Genomic DNA, 22,532 nt, shown 5'->3' on the forward strand with positions numbered 1-22,532 from the left:
GATTTTTAAGCCCAAGTATGTGTAGTTAGTGGTTTGTTCAATTTTGGTTGTTCCTAGTGTGAAATTTATTTTGGGTCCCTGATGTCTGGATCTTTGCTGGAACACAAGGACTTTGGTTTTTTGGGAATTTATTGTCAGGGCCCAGGTCTGGCAGAACGACTCCAGCAGACCCAGGTTCTGCTGTAGACCCTCCTTAGTTGGTGACAGCAGAACCAGGTCATCTGCATAGAGGAGGAATTTAACCTTGGATTCATATAGGGTGAGGCCGGGTGCTGTCGATTGTTCAAGTAGTTTTGCCAATTCATTTATGTAAATATTAAAGAGTGTCGGTGAGATGGGCGAGCCCTGCGTCACCCCCCGCCCCTGTGGGAAGTATTTTGTTTGTTTGTCTCCAATTTTAACTGTACATTTGTTGTTTGTATACATTGATTTAATTACATCATATGTTTTTCCCCCTACCCCGCTTTCGATAAGTTTCAGGAATAAACCGTCGTGCCAGATGGAATCGACTCTCTGCAGTTCCTCCCTCCCCCGATGGGCGGCGCTCACTCTCTCCCTGCAGTTCCTGCCTCCCCCGCTGGGCGGCGCTCACTCTCTCCCTGCAGTTCCTCCCTCCCCCGCTGGGCGGCGCTCACTCTCTCACACGCCATGCAGTTCCTCCCTCCCCCGCTGGGCGGCGCGCCCTCACTCCCTGCAGTTCCTCCCTCCCCCGCTGGGCGGCGCTGTTCTCCAGACATTCCGCAGAGGGGCGACGTGGATGGGCTGAAAGTTTGTCACAAGTTTCACTGAGAGTTTGCGCGGAGCCGGGGATGAAGCGAAGCGGAGTGGGTGCCCGGCTGCTGAAGGCGTTGGGCTCAATGTGAAGTGAGCGAAGGAGGAGTGTCGGTGCGGAGAGCCCGGGCTGTGCTGAGTGATTGGAAGCGATGGACGGGGCGATCGCCATCATCCTGCTGTCTCTGGCCATGTTCGGGGGCTGCCTGCTCCTGGGATTCATCCCTTTGGTCATCAGGCTGTCACAGGTGAGAACATGAGCTGCCTTCTCTCAAATTACTTGTTCTCTAACGGTTTAAAGGATGGCTTCCTCCTTTAAGTAATACTTGGGTGAGAGGGACAGCGGCTGCTCGACGCTTTGTTTCTGGTGTCTAAAGTTGAACTTGTGACAAAGTCCTACTATAAGTTGCTCAGTTTATTGCTCCGCTCCCTGTAAATATAGTGTTCGCCTCTCTATAACCTGCAGCCCCGCCGTCTAATGTCAATAGAAACAGCACCGATTAATAAATGCATGCTAGATACCAGGAGAGCAGGCTGGCAGTCCCAGAAAGGTTTATGCTATCAGTTTTCTGCATTGTGTCCCTCTTGGATATTTAAGTTCAAAAGTAAATAAGCCTGAGTTTTGGAAATGTGAAATAGAAAATACTGGAAAATGGCAGGACAACCCGTGAGGACTCTTTCAACCTGCCTCCTTCTCTGGGTCCCAGTCACTTCACACACAGCAATGTACCCTGCTACATGCCTGGATACGATCGCACTCCCATTGCAGTGATCGGTGGGTGCAGATGGTTAGACAATCCACCATGCTCCCACCCAAACACTCCCCAGCTTGATTTATATGTTTTGCAGTAGCAAGCCAAATGATGTGAGCTCCCGTCCACTGTGGGGCTCATATCACATCCTCTTCTTCTCAGGCAGTCCCTCGGAACCGAGGATGACTTGCTTCCACATTAAAAATGAGTTCTCAGGTGACTGATGAGTCCAATGCAGGACCTACAGTCTCTGTCACAGGTGGGGCAGACAGTGGTTGAAGGGGTGGGTGGGTGGGGTGCTTGGGTTGACGTGCGCTCCTTGCGCTGCCTGCGCTTGGCTTCCGCTTGCTCCCGGCGAAGAGACTCGAGGTGTTTGGCGCCTTCCCGGATGCTTCTCCTACACTTTGTGTGGTCTTGGGCCAGGGATTCCCAGGTGTCGGTGGGGATGTTACACGTTTTCAAGCAGGCTTTGAGGGTGTCCTTGAAGCGTTTCCTCTGCCCACCTGAGGCTCTCTTGTTGTGCCAGAGCTCCGAGTAGAGCGCTTGTTTTGGGAGTCCCGTATCGGGCATGAAGACAATGTGACCCGTCCATCGGAGCTGATCGAGCGTGGTCAAAGCTTCGATGCTGGGGATGTTGGCCTGAGCAAGAACACTGATGTTGGTGCGCCTATCCTGCCAATGGATTGGCAGGATCTTGCCCTGAGGCATACAGCAGGGCGGGTATCACTGCTGCTCTGTAGACCATGCGCTTAGTATCGGGTTTGAGGTCGTTACAAAAAACACTCACTGTATAAACACTAAGGCACAGTGCCTGTGGGTACAGGTCTGTCACTGTGTAACACTGGGGTACAGTACTGGTGGGTACAGGTCTGTCACTGTATAACACTGGGGTACAGTACAGTAGGTAGAGTTCTGTCACTGTATAACACTGTGGTACAGTACTGGTGGGTACAGGTCTGTCACTATATAACACTGGGGTACTGTACTGGTGGGTACAGGTCTGTCACTGTATAACACTGGTACAGTAATGGTGGGTACAGGTCTGTCACACTATAACACTGGGGTATAGTACTAGTGGGTACAGGTCTGTCACTGTTTAACTGGGGTACAGTAATGGTGGGTACAGGTCTGTCACTGTATAACACTGTGGTACAGTACTGGTGGGTACAGATCTGTCACTATATAACACTGGGGTACTGTACTGGTGGGTACAGGTCTGTCACTGTATAACACTGGCGTACAGTACTGGTGGGTACAGGTCTGTCACTGTATAACACTGGGGTATAGTACTGGTGGGTACAGGTCTGTCACTGTGTAACATGGGTACAGTACTGGTGGGTACAGGTCTGTCACTGTATAACACTGGGGTACAGTACTGGTGGGTACAGGTTTGTCACTGTATAACACTGGGGTACAGTACTGGTGGGTACAGGTCTGTCACTGTGTAACATGGGTACAGTACTGGTGGGTACAGTTCTGTCACTATATAACACTGGGGTACAGTACTGTTGGGTACAGGTCTGTCACTATAACACGGGTACAGTACAGGTGGGTACAGTCTGTCACTGTATAACACTTGGTACAGTACTGGTGGGTACAGGTCTGTCACTGTATAACACTGGGGTATTGTACTGGTGGGTACAGGTCTGTCACTGTATAACACTGTGGTACAGTACTGGTGGGTACAGGTCTGTCACTGTATAACACTGGTACAGTACTGGTGGGTACAGGTCTGTCACTATAACACTGGGGTACAGTACTGGTGGGTACAGGTCTGTCACTGTATAACACGGGTACAGTACTGGTGGGTACAGGTCTGTCACTATATAACACTGGGGTATAGTACTGGTGGGTACAGGTCTGTCACTGTATAACACTGGGGTACAGTACTGGTGGGTACAGGTCTGTCACTGTATAACACTGGGGTACAGTACTGGTGGGTACAGGTCTGTCACTGTATAACACTTGGTACAGTACTGGTGGGTACAGGTCTGTCACTGTATAACACTGGGGTATTGTACTGGTGGGTACAGGTCTGTCACTGTATAACACTGTGGTACAGTACTGGTGGGTACAGGTCTGTCACTGTATAACACTGGTACAGTACTGGTGGGTACAGGTCTGTCACTATAACACTGGGGTACAGTACTGGTGGGTACAGGTCTGTCACTGTATAACACGGGTACAGTACTGGTGGGTACAGGTCTGTCACTATATAACACTGGGGTATAGTACTGGTGGGTACAGGTCTGTCACTGTATAACACTGGGGTACAGTACTGGTGGGTACAGGTCTGTCACTGTATAACACTGGGGTACAGTACTGGTGGGTACAGGTCTGTCACTGTATAACACTTGGTACAGTACTGGTGGGTACAGGTCTGTCACTGTATAACACTGGGGTATTGTACTGGTGGGTACAGGTCTGTCACTGTATAACACTGTGGTACAGTACTGGTGGGTACAGGTCTGTCACTGTATAACACTGGTACAGTACTGGTGGGTACAGGTCTGTCACTATAACACTGGGGTACAGTACTGGTGGGTACAGGTCTGTCACTGTATAACACGGGTACAGTACTGGTGGGTACAGGTCTGTCACTATATAACACTGGGGTATAGTACTGGTGGGTACAGGTCTGTCACTGTATAACACTGGGGTACAGTACTGGTGGGTACAGGTCTGTCACTGTATAACACTGGGGTACAGTACTGGTGGGTACAGGCCTGTCAAATCTGGTCCGTGGTCAAGGACAGGAGTGTGTGACTGCAAGTGAGGCAGGTATGGGGATCCAGGAGTTAGCATTGGAGGAGCCTCAGCCCTTACACTTGCTCAACAGGTACGAGGTTCTTGCAGCCTGTGTGGGTGAGAGCAGAGACTGCAGGGAGGATGATCAAATTGACCACAGCACCGTGGTACAGGGGGCCATTCAAGTTGGGGGGAGTAAAAAGGAATGTAGTAGTGGTAGGGGACAGTCTAGTTAGGGGGATAGATACTGTTCTCTGCAGCCGAGAGTGTGAGTCCCAAAGGCTGTGTTGCCTGCCCGCTGCCAGGGTTAAGGACATCTCCTCGGGGCTGGAGAGGAACTTGGAGTGGGAGGAGAAAGATCCAGTTGTCGTGGTCCACGTAGGAACCAATGACCTACGTATGACTAAGAAAGAAGTTCTGCTGAGGGAGTATGAGCAGCTAGGGGCCAAATTAAAAAGCAGAACCACAAAGGCAACAATCAGTAGATTACTACCTGAGCCATGAGCAAATTGGCAAAGGGTCAATAAGATCAGAGAGAGGAATGCGTGGCTCAAAGATTGCTGTGGGAGAAATGGGTTTTGATTCATGGAGCACGAGCACCAGTACTGGGATAAGAGGGAGCTGTTCCGTTGGGACGGGCTTCACTTGAACCATGCTGGGACCAGTATCCAGGCGAAACAAATAACTAGGGCAGTAGATAGGGCTTTAAACTAAATAATGGGGGGGAGGGTTCAGGTGAAGGGGAATTTAGAAAGTCAAAGAGAAAGGAGAAGGCAATAGTGCAGGGTAGCGATAGGGGTAATGATAACCAGAGTGTGACAGGAGGAGACAGAGCGTACGAACATAAGCGTGCACCAGCAAATAGTTTCAGAGTAGGTAAAAATGGTATAAAGAAAAAAATTTAAGCTTTTTATCCGAATGCACGCAGCATTCATAACAAGATAGATGAGTTGATGACACAAATAGAAATAAATGGGTCTGATCTGATAGCCATTAGGGAGACGTGGTTGCAAGGCTAGGAACTGAATATTCAGGGGTATTGACATTTTGGAAGGATAGGCAGAAAGGAAAAGGAGGTGGGTTAGCTCTGTTAATAAAGGATGAGATCAGTGCAGTGATGAGAAATGATATTGGCTCAAAAGATCAAGATGTAAAATCAGGTTTTTTTTAATTCATTGATGGGATGTGGGCGTCGCTGGCTAGGCCTGCATTTAGTGCCCATCCCTAATTGCCCTTGAGAAGATGGTGGTGAGCCACCTTCTTGAACCGCTGCAGTCCATATGGTGTAGGTACACCCACAATGCTGTTAGGAAGGGAGTTCCAGGATTTTGGCCCAGCGACAGTGAAGGAACGGCGATACAGGTCCAAGTCAGGATGGTGTGTGGCTTGGAGGGGAACTTGTAGGTGGTGATGTTCCCATGCGTCTGCTGCCCTTGTCCTTCTAAGTGGTAGAGGTCACGGGTTTGGAAGGTGCTGTTGAAGGAGCTTTGGCGAGTTGCTGCAGTTCATCTTGTAGATGGTACACACTGCAGCCACAGTGCGCCGGTGGTGGAGGGAGTGAATGTTGAAGGTGGTGGATGGAGTGCCAATCAAGTGGGCTGCTTTATCCTGAATGGTGTCGAGCTTCTTGAGTGTTGTTGGAGCTGCACTCATCCAGGCAAGTGGAGAGTATTCCATCACACTCCTGACTTGTGCCTTGTAGATGGTGGAAAGGCTTTGGGGAGTCAGGAGGTGAGACACTCGCCGCAGAATTCCCAGCCTCTGGCCTGCTCTTGTAGCCACAGTATTTATATGGCTGGTCCAGTTCAGTTTCTGATCAATGGTAACCCCCAGGATGTTGATAGTGGGGGATTCAGCGATGGTAATGCCATTGAATGTCAAGGGGAGATGGTTAGAGTCTCACTTGTTGGAGATCGTCATTGCCTGGCACTTGTGTGGTGCGAATGTTACTTGCCACTTGTCAGCCCAAGTCTGAATGTTGTCCAGGTCTTGCTGCATATGGACACGGACTGCGTCAGTATCTGACGAGTCTCGAATGGTGCTGAACAGTGTGCAATCATCAGCGAACATCCCCACTTCTGACCTTATGATGGAGGGAAGGTCATTGATGAAACAGCTGGGCCTAGGACACTGCCCTGAGGAACTCCTGCAGTGATGTCATGTGATTGAGATGAATGACCTCCAACAACCACAGCCAACTTCCTTTGTGCTAGGTATGATTCCAACCAATGGAGAGTTTTCCCCTTGATTCCCATTGACTTCAGTTTTGCTAGGGCTCCTTGATGCCACACTCGATCAAATGCTGCCTTGATGTCAAGGGCAGTCGCTCTCACCTTTGAGTGGAGGTAAGAAATAGTAAGGGAAAGAAGTCACTGGTGGGAGTAATCTACAGGCCCCCTAACAGTAGCTACACTGTAGGACAGAGTATAAATCAAGAAATAATAGGGGCTTGTAAGAAAGGTACTGCGATAATCATGGGCGATTTTAATCTTCATATAGATTGGACAAATCAAATTGGCAAGGGTAGCCTTGAGGACAAGTTCATAGAATGTATTCAGGATGGTTTCTTAGAACAATATGTTGTGGAACCAACCAGGGAGAAGGCTATTTTAGATCTGGTAATGTGTAATGAGACAGGATTAATTAATGATCTCATAGTAAAGGATCCTCTAGGGAAGAGTGATCATAGCATGATAGAATTTGAAATTCAGTTTGAGGGTGAGAAATTTGGGTCTAAAACTAGTGTCCTAACTTAAATAAAGGCCATGATATGGAGATGCTGGTGTTGGACTGGGGTGAACAAATGTAGGAAGTCACACAACACCAGGTTATAGTCCAACAGCTTTATTTGAAATCACAAGCTTTCGGAGCGCTGCTCATTCGTCAGGTGAAGTGAAGAGATGCATATAAGCACAGCATATATAGTCAGAGAACACGGCCAGATGATTACAGGTAATCTTTCTAACTGCCCTTTATTGCACCTCGGCAGAGAGATAATCACAGCAATCAAAGGTGTGAATGGTGTCCAAACAGGTCAGTCAGGAAAACATTACATCAGCAAGTAATTAGGAAGGCAAATGGAATGTTGGCCTTTATTGCAAAGGGAATGGAGTATAAAAGTAGGGAAGTCTTGCTACAACTTTACAGGGCGCTGGTGAGACCACACCTGGAGTACTGCGTGCAGTTTTGGTCTCCTTATTTAAGGAGGGATATACTTGCATTGGAGGCAGTGCAGAGAAGGTTCACTAGGTTAATTCCTGAGATGAAGGGGTTGTCTTATGAGGAAAGGTTGAGCAGGTTGGGCCTATACTCATTGGAGTTTAGTACAATGAGAGGGGATCTTATTGAAACATATAAGATTCTGAGGGGGATTGACAGGGTAGATGCAGGGAGGAAGTTTCCTCTCGTGGGGGAATCTAGAACTAGGGGCCAAAGTTTCAGGATAAGGGGGCACCCATTTGAAACGAGATGAGGAGGATTTCTTCTTTCAGTGGGTCGTGAATCTGTGGAATTCTCTACCCCAGAGAGCTGTGGAGACGGAGTCATTGAATATTTTCAATGCGGTGATAGACAGATATTTGAGCTACAGGGGAGTCAAGGGTTATGGGAAGCGGGCGGGAAAGTGGCATTGAGGCCAAGATCAGATCAGCCATGATCTTATTGAATGGTGGGGCCGAATGGCCTACTCCTGCTCCTCTTTCTTATGTTCTTATGTCACTATATAACACTGGGATACAGTACTGGTGGGTACAGGTCTGTCACTGTATAACACTGGGGTACAATACTGGTGGGTACAGGTCTGTCACTGTATAACACTGGGGTACTGTACTGGTGGGTACAGGTCTATCCCTGTATAACACTGGGGTACAATACTGGTGGGTACAGGTCTGTCACTGTATAACACTGGGGTACAGTACTGGTGGGTACAGGTCTATCACTGTATAACACTGGGGTACTGTACTGGTGGGTACAGGTCTATCCCTGTATAACACTGGGGTACAGTACTGGTGGGTACAGGTCTGTCACTGTATAACACTGGGGTACAGGTCTATCACTGTATAACACTGGGGTACAATACTGGTGGGTACAGGTCTGTCACTGTATAACACTGGGGTACTGTACTGGTGGGTACAGGTCTGTCACTGTATAACACTGGGGTACAGGTCTGGTGGGTACAGGTCTATCACTGTATAACACTGGGGTACAATACTGGTGGGTACAGGTCTGTCACTGTATAACACTGGGGTACTGTACTGGTGGGTACAGGTCTATCCCTGTATAACACTGGGGTACTGTACTGGTGGGTACAGGTCTGTCACTGTATAACACTGGGGTACAGTACTGGTGGGTACAGGTCTATCCCTGTATAACACTGGGGTACAATACTGGTGGGTACAGGTCTGTCACTGTATAACACTGGGGTACTGTACTGGTGGGTACAGGTCTATCCCTGTATAACACTGGGGTACAATACTGGTGGGTACAGGTCTGTCACTGTATAACACTGGGGTACAGTACTGGTGGGGACAGGTCTATCCCTGTATAACACTGGGGTACTGTACTGGTGGGTACAGGTCTGTCACTGTATAACACTGGGGTACAGGTCTGGTGGGTACAGGTCTATCACTGTATAACACTGGGGTACAATACTGGTGGGTACAGGTCTGTCACTGTATAACACTGGGGTACAGTACTGGTGGGTACAGGTCTATCCCTGTATAACACTGGGGTACTGTACTGGTGGGTACAGGTCTGTCACTGTATAACACTGGGGTACAGGTCTGGTGGGTACAGGTCTATCACTGTATAACACTGGGGTACAATACTGGTGGGTACAGGTCTGTCACTGTATAACACTGGGGTACAGTACTGGTGGGTACAGGTCTATCCCTGTATAACACTGGGGTACTGTACTGGTGGGTACAGGTCTGTCACTGTATAACACTGGGGTACTGTACTGGTGGGTACAGGTCTGTCACTGTATAACACTGGGGTACAGTACTGGTGGGTGCAGGTCTGTCACTGTATAACACTGGGCTACAGTACTGGTGGGTACAGGTCTATCACTGTATAACACTGGGGTACAGTACTGGTGGGTACAGGTCTGTCACTGTATAACACTGGGCTACAGTACTGGTGGGTACAGGTCTGTCACTGTATAACACTGGGGTACAGTACTGGTGGGTACAGGTCTGTCACTGTATAACACTGGGGTACAGTACTGGTGGGTACAGGTCTGTCCCTGTATAACACTGGGGTACTGTACTGGTGGGTACAGGTCTGTCACTGTATAACACGGGTACAGTACTGGTGGGTACAGGTCTATCCCTGTATATCACTGGGGTACTGTACTGGTGGGTACAGGTCTGTCACTGTATAACACTGGGGTACAGTACTGGTGGGTGCAGGTCTGTCACTGTATAACACTGGGCTACAGTGCTGGTGGGTACAGGTCTGTCACTGTATAACACTGGGGTACAGTACTGGTGGGTACAGGTCTGTCACTATAACACTGGGGTACAGTACTGGTGGGTAGAGGTCTGTCACTGTATAACACTGGGGTACAGTACTGGTGGGTACAGGTCTGTCACTGTATAACACTGGGCTACAGTACGTGGGTACAGGTCTGTCACTGTATAACACTGGGGTACAGTACTGGTGGGTACAGGTCTGTCCCTGTATAACACTGGGGTACTGTACTGGTGGGTACAGGTCTATCACTGTATAACACTGGGGTACAGTACTGGTGGGTACAGGTCTGTCACTGTGGAGCATTGGGGTACAGTACTGGTGGGTACAGGTCTGTCCCTGTATAACACTGGGGTACAGTACTGGTGGGTACAGGTCTGTCACTGTGGAGCATTGGGGTACAGTACTGGTGGGTACAGGTCTGTCCCTGTATAACACTGGGGTACATTACTGGTGGGTACAGGTCTGTCACTGTATAACACTGGGGCACAGTACTGGTGGGTACAGGTCTGTCACTGTGGAGCATTGGGGTACAGTACTGGTGGGTACAGGTCTGTCACTGTATAACACGGGTACAGTACTGGTGGGTACAGGTCTGTCACTGTATAACATTGGGGAACAGTATGGTGGGTACTGGTCTGTCACTGTGGAACACGGGTACAGTACTGGTGGGTACAGGGCTGTCACTGTATAACACTGGGGAACAGTACTGGTGGGTACAGGTCTGTCACTGTATAACACTGCGGAACAGTACTGGTGGGTACAGGTCTGTCACTGTATAACACTGGGGAACAATACTGGTAGGTACAGGTCTGTCACTGTGGAACGCTGGGGAACAGTAATGGTGGGTACAGGTCTGTCATTGTATATCACTGGGGAACAATACTGGTGGGTACAGGTCTGTCACTGTATAACACTGGGGAACAATACTGGTAGGTACAGGTCTGTCACTGGAACGCTGGGGAACAGTACTGGTGGGTACAGGTCTGTCATTGTATATCACTGGGGTACAGTACTGGTGGGTACAGGTCTGTCACTGTATAACACTGGGGTACTGTACTGGTGGGTACAGGTCTGTCCCTGTATAACACTGGGGTACTGTACTGGTGGGTACAGGTCTATCACTGTATAACACTGGGGCACTGTACTGGTGGGTACAGGCCTGTCCCTGTATAACACTGGGGTACTGTACTGGTGGGTACAGGTCTGTCCCTGTATAACACTGGGGTACTGTACTGGTGGGTACAGGTCTATCACTGTATAACACTGGGGTACAGTCCTGGTGGGTACAGGTCTGTCACTGTGGAACACTGGGGTACAGTACAGGTCTGTCCCTGTATATCACTGGGGTACAGTACTGGTGGGTACAGGTCTGTCACTGTGGAACGCTGGGGAACAGTACTGGTTGGTACAGCTCTGTCAATGTATAACACTGGGGTACAGTACTGGTGGGTACAGGTCTGTCACTGTGTAACACTGGGGTACAGGTCTGGTGGGTACAGGTCTGTCACTGTGGAACGCTGGGCTACAGCACTGGTGGGTACAGGTCTGTCACTGTGTAACACTGGGGTACAGTACTGGTGGGTACAGGTCTGTCACTGTGGAACGCTGGGGTACAGTACTGGTGGGTACAGGTCTGTCACTGTGGAACGCTGGGGTACAGTACTGGTGGGTACAGGTCTGTCAGTTTATAATGCTTCAGAAGTAGTTCAGTGAAGTGCTTTCTGATGTCCTGAGGATGTGATGAGGTGCTGTATGAGGTGCTGTCACCAACTAAGGAGGGTCTACAGCAGAACCTGGACCTGCTGGAGTCGTACTGCCAGACTTGGGCCCTGACAATAAATCCCCAAAAAACCAAAGTCCTTGTGTTCCAGCAAAGATCCAAACAACATGGACCCACAATAAATTTCACAGTAGGAACAACCAAAATTGAACAAACCACTCACTACACATACTTGGGCTTAAAAATCAGTTCTACGGGAAACTTCAAACTGGCTGTGAATGAACTGAAAGAGAAAGCAAGAAGGGCTTTCTATGCCATCAAAAAATCAATCCAAATAGAAATCCCAATTATCATTTGGCTCAAAATTTTCAAATCAGTAATTGAACCAATTGCACTCTATGGCAGTGAGGTCTGGGGACCACTAACACAACAAGATTTTGCAAAATGGGACAAACACCCAATTGAGATCCTACATGCGGAATTCTGTAAAAGTATCCTCCGGACTCAAAGGAAAACAGTAAACAACGCATGCAGGGCGGAACTAGGCCAATACCCATTAATAATCACTATCCAAAAAAGAGCCACCAAATTTTGGAATCACCTACAAATGAGCAACCCCCAATGCTATCACTACGACGCCCTGAAATGCCAAGAGCTGACCATAAAGAAGAATACCCTCAGTCAACTAGTCCTGGGACTCAATAAAGTAACTAATAACAATACTAACAATAACCAGCCACAGGACAGTGACAGGGTAACACAAAGAATTCGACCCAACACAATCGTCGCTAAGCAAAAGGAAAAATATCTGTCATATTGGGCAGAAACAACAAAAACCCAAAGCAAACTCAATTGCTACTTGGCCCTAAACAGACAATACAACATAGCTGATTACCTGACCATGGTAAAGGATAACAAACTGAGAAGAACCTTGACAAGGTACAGACTTAGCGAACATAGCCTAGCGATCGAAAAAGGCAGACACAGGCAGACCAGGCTGCCAAGAGAAGACAGGATATGCTCTCACTGCAGTCAGGGAGTAGTTGAGACAGAGATGCACTTCCTCACAGCCTGTGGAAAATATCAGGGCATCAGAGAGAATTTCTATCAAAAATTCTCACAAATATGCCCTGAATTCAGAAATCTGACTGACAACCAAAAACTCCCATTCCTACTGGGGGAGGAGAGAAGCTGTGTAACACTGGCGGCACACTATGTTACAGCTTGCCATGAACAGAGGGACAACCAGTAAACTAAGACAAGAGTATATATAAACAAGGCGAAAATATATTTATAAACTCAGGGATATACCTGTTTATACACTGTATGAATGGAACCGCGTTTATGTGTTCAACCATAAATGTATTTTGATGCTTTGGCAACATAAGATGTACCTTATCATGCCAATAAAGCGATTTGTATTGTATTGTATTGTATATGTGCAAGTTGCTTCTTACAAAAGCAAAATACTGCAGATGCTGGAAATCTGGAATAAAAACAGAAACTGCTGGAAATCCTCAGCCGGTCAGGGAGCACCTGTGGAGAGAGAAACAGATTTAACGTTTCTGGTTGATGACATAAAAGTTGCCATGGTCCCTCTCTGCCTCAGGTTTCATCAGGTTTCTTCTTAACCTCTTTCTGTGCAATTATTTGAATTCATCACCACTGTAATATATGCGGTTAGAACAAATGAAGGCTAGAGACATGAGTTGCTACTCGTGCAAATAGATTTTTGGACTCTAGGGGAATCAAGGGATATGGAGATCGGGCGGGAAAGTGGAGTTGAGGTCGATGATCAGCCATGATCTTATTGAATGGCGGAGCAGGCTTGAGGGGCCGAATGGCCTACTCCTGATTCTATCTCTTATGTACTTACTCAATGTGCTTGCTTTACTTCGCCAGAGTGAACTGAGTATGCTCATACTAAGCCATGTGACAAACCATGTGATGAACCATGTGATAATACATTACAGCCACCCCAATTGATATTTTCTGATGGTTACAAGTCAGTCGCTGTAGGGGGAGGAGTCTGTGGGTGTTCTGGGCGGGGGTGTTCCGGTGAGGGGGGGTCTGGTCTTTGGGGAGTATAATTTACGGTGAGCGGTAGGGGGGTCTATGAGTGTTGAAAGCGGGGGGGGGGGTTGTGTGTGTTTGGGGGAGGGGTGTTTCCGGTGGGGGGGGTCTGGTGTTTGGGGGTCTATGGGTGTGAGGGGGGTGTTTCTGGTGAGGGGGGGTCTGGTGTTTGGAGGTCTGTGGGCGTTCAGGGGGGGGTTGGGGGGGGTGGGGGTGGGGTTCCGGTGAGAGGGGGGGTCTGGTGTTTGGGGTCTATGGGTGTTCGGGGGGGGGTGCGGTTTCTGGTGAGGGGGGGGGTCTGGTGTTTGGGGTGTGTGAGTGTTCGGGGGGGGTTCCGTTGAGAGGGGCGGTCTGGTGTTTGGGGTCTATGGGTGTTCGGGGGGGGCGGTTTCTGGTGAGGGGGGGTCTGGTGTTTGGGGTCTGTGGGTGTTCGGGGGGGTTTCCGGTGAGGGGGGGGTCTGGTGTTTGGGGTCTGTGGGTGTTCGGGGGGGGGGGTTCCGGTGAGAGAGGGTGTCTGGTGTTTGGGGTCTGTGGGTGTTCGGGCCGGGGGCTTCCGGTGAGGGAGGGGTCTGGTGTTTGGGGTCTGTGGGTGTTCGGGGGGGAGGGGTTTCCGGTGAGAGGGTGTCTGGTGTTTGGGGTCTGTGGGTGTTCGGGGGGTGGTTTCCGGTGAGAGGGTGTCTGGTGTTTGGGGTCTGTGGGTGTTCGGGGGGTGGTTTCCGGTGAGGGAGGGGTCTGGTGTTTGGGGTCTGTGGGTGTTCGGGGGGGAGGGGTTTCCGGTGAGGGAGGGGTCTGGTGTTTGGGGTCTGTGGGTGTTCGGGGGGTGGTTTCCGGTGAGGGAGGGGTCTGGTGTTTGGGGTCTATGGGTGTTCGGGGGGTGGTTTCCGGTGAGGGAGGGTGTCTGGTGTTTGGGGTCTGTGGGTGTTCGGGGGGGTAGTTTCCAGTGGGTAGGAGGAGGTTCTGCACCCACTCTGTTGGCCTGTTTTATTCCTGTTTTCTGAACTGACATAATCTGTATCTTTGCGACCATTATCTGTTTTCATTTCAGACCTCTCACATTACACTGGCGCTTATTCCATCTATTTTGCCTTTTTGATTGATCTGTCCCACATTTTTTTATCCCCGTAACTTGCATGTTCTTTTAATTGATTGCCATTCCCTCACTGAGATAATCTTTTAACAGCTTTCTGTTTTGTAGTTTGCAGGTCATTCAGACCCACTAACCCACTTCTCTGTCTTTGAGATATCGGTTGTTTCGTTCTTCTCCCTACAATTTTTCAACCTTACTATAAATACTTGCTGATCTTTTCGTGTTCATTTATGTTGATGGGTCAACAATAGAAACATTCACCTGGTTTTGCTCTTTTTATTACTCATTCTCGAGATGTGGGTGTCACTGGCAAGGCCACCATTTATTGTCCATCCCTAATTGTCCTTGAGAAGGTGGTGGTGAGCCACCTTCTTGAACCACTGCAGTCCGTGTGGTGAAGGTACTCCCACAATGCTGTTAGGGAGGGAGTTCCAGGATTTTGACCCAGCGACGATAAAAGAGATTAAAAAGCAGGACCTCAAAGGTAGTAATCTCTGGATTACTCCCAGTGCCACGCGCGAGTGAGTATAGAAATAGGAGGATAGTGCAGATGAATGCGTGGCTGGAGAGATGGTGCAAGAGGGCTTCAGACTCCTGGGGCATTGGGATCTGTTCTGGGGGGGATGGGATCTGTACAGGCCAGACAGGTTGCACCTCAACAGAGCCGGAACCAATATCCTCATGGGGAGATTTGCTAGTGCTGTTGGGGCGGGTTTAAACTAAGTTGGCAGGGGGGTAGGCACCAGGATGTAGCATTAGAAAGGAGAAAAAAAGGGCATAAAGGATTGGGAGAGACGGATAACACTCGAGCAAGAAATAGTAAGGTATTAGGTGGGGTCAGACTAAGAGAGAATACAGGATGGTCTAAGATGGGTTTACAGTGTATGTATGTGAACGCACGAAGCACAGTAAACAAGGTAAGTGAGCTGCAGGCGCAAATAGCCACATGGGAATATGATGTTGTGGCAATAACGGAGACCTGGCTCAAAAAAGGGCAAGATTGGGTATTAAATATTCCTGGATGTAAGGTGTTCAGGAAAGATAGGGAAGGAAAGATAGGAGGTGGTGTGGCAGTATTGGTTAAGGAGAATGTTACAGTGCTGGAGAGAGAGGATGTCCTGGCGGGGTCAAGGACAGAATCTATATGGCTAGAGTTAAGAAATAATAGAGGTGCCATTACACCACTAGGTGTATTCTATAGGCCACCAACTAGTGGGAAAGATATGGAGGAGCAAATTTGCAGAGAAATTACAGAGAGATGCAAGAACTATAGAGTAATAATAATGGGGGACTTCAATTACCCTAATATAGACTGGGATTGTAATAGTGTAAAGGGCAGAGAGGGGGAAGAATTTCTGGAGTGCGTTCAGGAGAAATTTCTTGATCAGTATTTTTCAGGCCCAACGAGGAAGGAGGCATTGCTGGATCTGGTTCTGGGGAATGAGTTAGGTCAAGTGGAGCAAGTATCAGTAGGTGAATATTTAGGGGACAGTGATCATGGTATCATAAGGTTTAGATTAGCTATGGAAAAGGACAGGGAGCAATTTAGAGTAAAAATACTTAATTGGAGGAAGGCAAATTTCAGTGGGATGAGAACGGATCTGGCCTGGGTAAATTGGAATCAAAGATTGGCAGGCAAAATTGTAATGGAACAATGGGCTGCCTTTAAAGAGGAAATAGTTCGGGTACAGTCGAGGTACATTCCTACTAGAGGCAAAGGTAGGGCAATTAAATTCAGAGCTCCCTGGATGACAAAAGAGATAGCGAGTAAGATGAAGCAGAAAAAGAGCGCGTATGACAGATGTCAGGTCGAGAATATATCTGAGAATCAAGCTAAATATTCAGAGGAGAAGTGAAAAAGAAAATAAGAGGGGCAAAGAGAGGGTATGAGAATAGAATGGCAGCTGGGGTTCCTGGTGCATGAAACACAGAAGGTTAGTATGCAGGTGCAGCAGGTGATCAGGAAGGCCAATGGAATCTTGGCATTTATTGCAAGGGGGATGGAGTATAAAAACAGGGAAGTCTTGCTGCAGTTATACAGGGTATTGGTGAGGCCACACCTGGAATACTGCGTGCAGTTTTGGTTTCCATATTTAAGAAAAGATATACTTGCTCTCGAGGCGGTTCAGAGAAGGTTCACTCGGTTGATTCCAGAGATGAGGGGGTTGACGTATGAGGAAAGGTTGAGTAGGTTGGGACTCTACTCATTGGAGTTCAGAAGAATGAGAGGCGATCTTATCGAAACATATAAGATTGTGAGGGGGCTTGATCGGGTGGATGCGGTGAGGATGTTTCCACTGATGGGTGAGACTAGAACTAGGGGGCATAATCTTAGAATAAGGGGCTGCCCTTTCAAAACTGAGATGAGGAGAAACTTCTTCACTCAGAGGGTAGTAAATCTATGGAATTTGCTACCTCAGAGAGCTGTGGAAGCTGCAACATTAAATAAATTTAAAATGGAGATAGACATTGTCCTAGCAGATAAGGGAATTAGGGGTTACGGGGAGAGGGCAGGGAAGTGGACGTGAGTCTAGATTCAGATCAGCCATGATCCTATTGAATGGCAGAGCAGGCCCGAGGGGTCGTATGGCCTACTCCTGCTCCTACTTCTTATGTTCTAACAAAAAAGGTAATCCAAAAGTCTTTTATAGGCATATAAATAGTAAACGGGTAGTAAGAGGAGGGGTGGGGTCGATTAAGGATGGAGGCAGAGGGTATGGCTGAGGTGCTAAATGAGGACTTTGCATCTGTCTTCACCAAGGAAGAAGATGCTGCCATAGACATAGTGAAGGAGGAGGTAGTGGAGATACTGGATGGGATAAAAATTGATAGAGGAGGCACTAGAAAGGCTGGCTGCACTTAAAGTAGATAAGTCACCAGGACCAGATGGGATGCATCCTAGGACGCTGAGGGAAGTGAAGGAAGAAATCGAGGAGATACTGGCCATAATCTTCCAATCCTCCTTAGAAACGGGGGTGGTGCCAGAGGACTGGAGAATTGCAAATGTTGCACCCTTGTTCAAAAAAGGGTGTTAGGATAAACTCCGCAACTACAGGCCAGTCAGTTTAACCTCGGTAGTGGGGAAGCTTTTAGAAACAATAATCAGGGATAAAATTAATAGTCACTTGGACAAGTGTGGAATAATTAAGGAAAGCCAGCATGGATTTGTTAAAGGCAAATCTTCTTTAACCAAATTGATCAAGTTTTTTGATGAGGTAACAGACAGGATTGATGAGGGTAATGCGGTTGACGTGGTGTACATGGATTTCCAAAAGGTACTCAACAAAGTGCCACATAATAGGCTTGCCAGCAAAGTTGAAGCCCATGGAATAAAAGGGACAGTGGCAGCATGGATACGAAATTGGCTAAGTGACAAGAAACAGTGTAGTGGTGAACAATTGTTTTTCGGACTGGAGGAAGGTATACAGTGGTGTTCCCCAGGGGTCGGTTCTAGGACCACTGCTTTTCTTGATATATATTAATTGTTAGATCCGTGGTTCAGTGGATAAATAATCACACGGATGCTGTACATTAACAAATAAGAGGTCTTTACTGGAGGAGGGTAATCTCTAGACTGGGGTACAGAGGCATGCGCACAGCTTATATACCGGTGTGGTCACTGCCGGTACTACAGTATACAGGAGCTGTAAAAAGCAGTTCTGACTTAAAGGCACATACACTACATTAATGACTTGGATGTGGGTGTACAGGGCACAATTTAAAAAGTTGCAGATGACACAAAACTTGGAAGTATAGTGAACAATGAGGAAGATAGTGATAGACTTCAAGAGAACATAGACAGGCTGGTGGAATGGGCGGATACATGTGGCAGATGAAATTTAACGCAGAAAAGTGCGAAGTGATACATTTTGGTAGAAAGAATGAAGAGAGGAAATATAAACTAAAGGATACAATTCTAAAGGGGGTGCATGAACAGAGAGACCTGGGGGTATATGTGCACAAATCATTGAAGGTGGCAGGGCAGGTTGAGAAAGCAGTTAAAAAAGCTTACGGGATCCTGGGCTTCATGAATAGAGGTATAGAGTACAAAAGCGTGGAAATTATGATGAACCTGTATAAAACACTGGTTCAGCCTCAACTGGGGTATTGTGTCCCCACAGTTTGTGCATTCCACCTCAGAAACCGTGAAGCCAAACGCCAGCTGAAAGTAACCTGGTGTGGAGTGATGCGCTATCAATTACTCATAAAAGACTGAGAGTTAAGAGAGTAACTAAAGGCTTTTATTAGCAAAGAACAGAGCATGCCTCTCGTGGTTGACTGGGTTCCAAGAAGGCAGGGGGCTGCAGGTCAATCACCTTTATACCTGGGCCTGTGTGGGTGGAGCCAGCCGAGACATGTTGAGGCATGCATAGGTACAACAGTGTGTAACAACAACAACAACAACAGTGGTTTACCACATTCACCCCTTGTTTAAAATTGAGTCCGGCGGGGTGAAGTGTACTAAAGGTTCGTGTAAGTAAGTCTATCAGGTGGCCTTGTATGCCGTCCTGATCGTCGTGGTGGCGGCGGTGATGGTGCAGCATCCAACGTTGAGTCTGGCGTCTCATTGAGTGGTTGGGTGGTCAATGACGGGTCCTGGGGCTGCGGCATGCCGTCTAGCGGGGTTGGGTTGTGGGTAGTGGTGGATGGCAATGGTAGTGTTTCAGGGGCACCCAAAGGTGCGAGATCTCGTGTGGGGGGTGTGTCCTCCCGCCCGTCCGGGTACGCTACGTAAGCGTACTGGGGGTAGGTGTGGGTAGTGGTGGATGGCGAGGGGGGTGTTTCGGGAGCACCCGAAGGTGCGAGGTCTCGTATGGAGACTGTGTCCTCCCGCCCGTCCGGGTACACCACGGAAGCATACTGAGGGTTGGCATGGAGGAGGCTCACCCTCTCGACCAGGGGGTCCGTCTTATGGGACCTCACGTGCTTCCGCAGTAGGACGGGTCCTGGAGAAGTCAGCCATGTCGGTAACGAGATCCCCGATGTGGACTTCCTGGGGAAGGAGAACATTCTCTCGTGAGGGGTAGCATTGGTGGCTGTACAGAGCAGTGACCGAATGGAATGGAGCGCCGCAGGGAGGACTTCCTGCCAGCGAGAGGTCGGAAGGCCCTTAGATTTCAAGTTTAAAAGGACTGCCTTCCAGACCGTCGCATTCTCCCTTTCCACCTGGCCATTCCCCCGGGGGTTGTAGCTGGTGGTCCTGCTTGTAGCGATACCTCTCGAGAGCAGGTACTGCCGGAGTTCGTCGCTCATAAAGGATGAGCCCCTGTCGCTATGAATATAGCTAGGGAAACCGAACAAGGCGAAGAGGTCATTCAGACATTTAATGACCGTGGTACTGGTCATGTCTGAGCAAGGGATGGCAAACGGGAAACGGGAGTACTCATCAATTATGTTGAGGAAGTACACATTGCGGTCGGAGGAGGGGAGGGGCCCTTTAAAATCGACGCTCAGCCGTTCAAAGGGGCGCGTGGCTTTGATCAGGCTTGCTCTGTCTGGCCTATAAAAATGCGGTTTGCACTCGGCACAGATTTGGCAGTTCCTGGTCATGGTCCTGACCTCCTCGATGGAGTAGGGCAGGTTACGGGATTTGATGAAGTGAAAAAACCTGGTGACCCCCGGGTGGCAGAGGTCATTGTGGAGGGTCTTCAGTCTATCGACCTGCGCGTTGGTGCATGTACCACGTGATAGGGCATCTGGGGGCTCATTGAGTTTCCCGAGCCGGTACAAGATATCGTAATTGTAGGTGGAGAGTTCGATTCTCCACCTCAAGATCTTGTCGTTCTTGATTTTGCCCCTCTGCTTATTATTAAACATAAAAGCTACTGAACGCTGGTCAGTGAGCAGGGTAAATCGTTTTCCGGCCAGGTAATGCCTCCAATGTCGCACAGCTTCCACAATGGCCTGGGCCTCCTTTTCGACAGAGGAGTGTCGAATCTCGGGGCCCTGGAGGGTCCTTGAGAAAAAAGCCACGGGTCTCCCCGCCTGGTTAAGGGTTGCAGCTAGGGCAAAGTCGGATGCGTCGCTCTCCACTTGGAAAGGGATGGACTCATCCACTGCGTGCATTGTGGCCTTCGCAATATCTCCTTTTATGAGAGTGAAGGCTGCACAGGCCTCTGCTGTCAGGGGGAAGGAGGTGGACTTGATAAGGGGTCTGGCTTTGTCCGCATAGTTGGGCACCCACTGAGCATAGTACGAGAAAAACCCTAGGCATCTCTTCAGTGCTTTTTGGCAGTGGGGGAGGGGGAGCGCCATAAGGGGGCGCATCCTGTCGGGGTCGGGGCCGATGACTTCGTTCTCCACTACACAGCCAAGAATGGCAAGGCGCTTGGTACGAAACATACATTTGTCCTTGTTGTATGTTAGGTTCAGCCGCTGGGCCGTACGGAGGAATTTCTCTAGATTAACATCATGGTCCTGCTGGTCGCGGCCGCAGATGGTGACGTTGTCTAGATAGGGGAAAGTGGCCTGGAGCGCGTTCTGGTCGACCATCCGGTCCATCTCCCGTTGGAAGACTGAAACCCCGTTGGTGACGCCGAAGGGAACTCTGAGGAAGTGGTAGAGACGACCGTCAGCTTCAAAAGCTGTGTACTGGCGGTCCTCAGCCCTGATGGGGAGCTGGTGGTATGCCGACTTCAGATCAATCGTCGAGAACACCCGGTATTGTGCTATCTGATTGACCATGTCAGATATGCGGGGGAGTGGGTATGCATCTAGCTGGGTGTAGCGATTGATCGTCTGGCTGTAGTCAATAACTAGGCGCTGTTTTTCGCCAGTCTTCACTACCACCACTTGTGCTCGCCATGGGCTGGTGCTACTTTCAATAATCCCTTCCTTCAGGAGTCTTGCTACCTCGGATTTAATGAAGCTCCTATCCCCGGCACTGTAACGCCTGCTTTTGGTAGCGATGGGCTTACAGTCGCGGGTGAGGTTAGCGAACAAGGAGGGGGGGGGACTTTAAGGGTGGAGAGGCTGCAAATGGTGCACGGCGGGCGGTTTAAAAGCTGCTGGCTGCAGACTGTGAGTGGGGGGAGGGGTCCGTCGTACGCTAATGTGACACTCTTAAGGTTGCACTGAAAATCCAACCCCAGTAGAACGGCAGCGCAAAGATGGGGCAGGACCAGGAGTTTAAAATTTTTGTATTCTGTGCCCCTTACTGAAAGGGTCACTACACAGTAGCCACCGACGTCCGCTGACTGGGCTTTGGAAGCCAAAGAGATCCGATGTCGCGTCGGCAGGACCGGGAGAGAGTAACTGCGCACCGTGTCGGGGTGGATAAAGCTTTCCGTGCTCCCGCTGTCAAAAAGGCAGGTAGTGGCGCGGCCGTTTACCTTAATGTCCATCATGGACCGGGACAGTTGATGAGGGAGAGATTGGTCCAGCGTCACGGAGGCCAGCGTATGGTCGAGCGAGTCGATGTGGTCGTCAGATGAGGCAGTGGTTGAGTCCGGGTCCCCCGTGGTTGAAGTTGGAGACGTCCGAGATGGCGGACAAAATGGCGGCGCCCATGGTCCCGATCCCCACGCGGCTGGGGGAGCCCAAGATGGCGGACAAGATGGCTGCCCCCACGGTTCGCACGCGGCGCTGCTGGCGTTAGCGGTTTTACCTTTGCAGGTGCTGACATAGTGTCCTTTCTTCCCGCAGCCGGAGCAGGTAGCGTTTCTCGCCGGGCAGCGTGCTCTGGGGTGTTTTGCCTGGCCACAAAAATAACATTTCTGTGCCTTGGACATCGCAGCAGCAGTTGAAGGTGGCGGTCCCATGACCCAAGGTTGTGGCGTCCACGTTGCGGAGCGGTTAGGGGAGAAGGCGTCCATATTCCTGTGGGCCGCGTCGAGCGAGAGGGACACTGCCTTTCTCAGGTCCATTTCTCCCTTTTCCAACAGTCTCTGCCGGGAGTAGTCGGACCTTA

At 49.3% G+C, this 22,532-nt stretch overlaps 1 protein-coding gene across 3 annotated transcripts in view; it reads left to right on the forward strand.

Annotated features, from left to right (window-relative positions):
• The first annotated feature begins 730 nt into the window (after positions 1–730).
• The window catches only part of LOC147113122 (zinc transporter ZIP9-like), a 70,484-nt gene continuing 48,682 nt past the window's right edge, over positions 731–22,532 (forward strand). For 2 of the 3 annotated variants that reach the window (XM_085998012.1, XM_085998014.1), the window contains exon 1: positions 731–1,019. In XM_085998012.1, coding sequence (XP_085854138.1) covers positions 924–1,019 — 96 coding nt within the window. In that variant the 5' untranslated portion in view covers positions 731–923. The remainder of the gene's footprint in view (positions 1,020–22,532) is intronic. The other variant, XM_085998013.1, reaches the window with a different exon arrangement.

This window comes from Somniosus microcephalus, chromosome 9 (assembly GCF_052327205.1).
Source record: "Somniosus microcephalus isolate GS21.2 chromosome 9, FLI_Smic_1.0, whole genome shotgun sequence".
Taxonomy (NCBI): domain Eukaryota; kingdom Metazoa; phylum Chordata; class Chondrichthyes; order Squaliformes; family Somniosidae; genus Somniosus; species Somniosus microcephalus.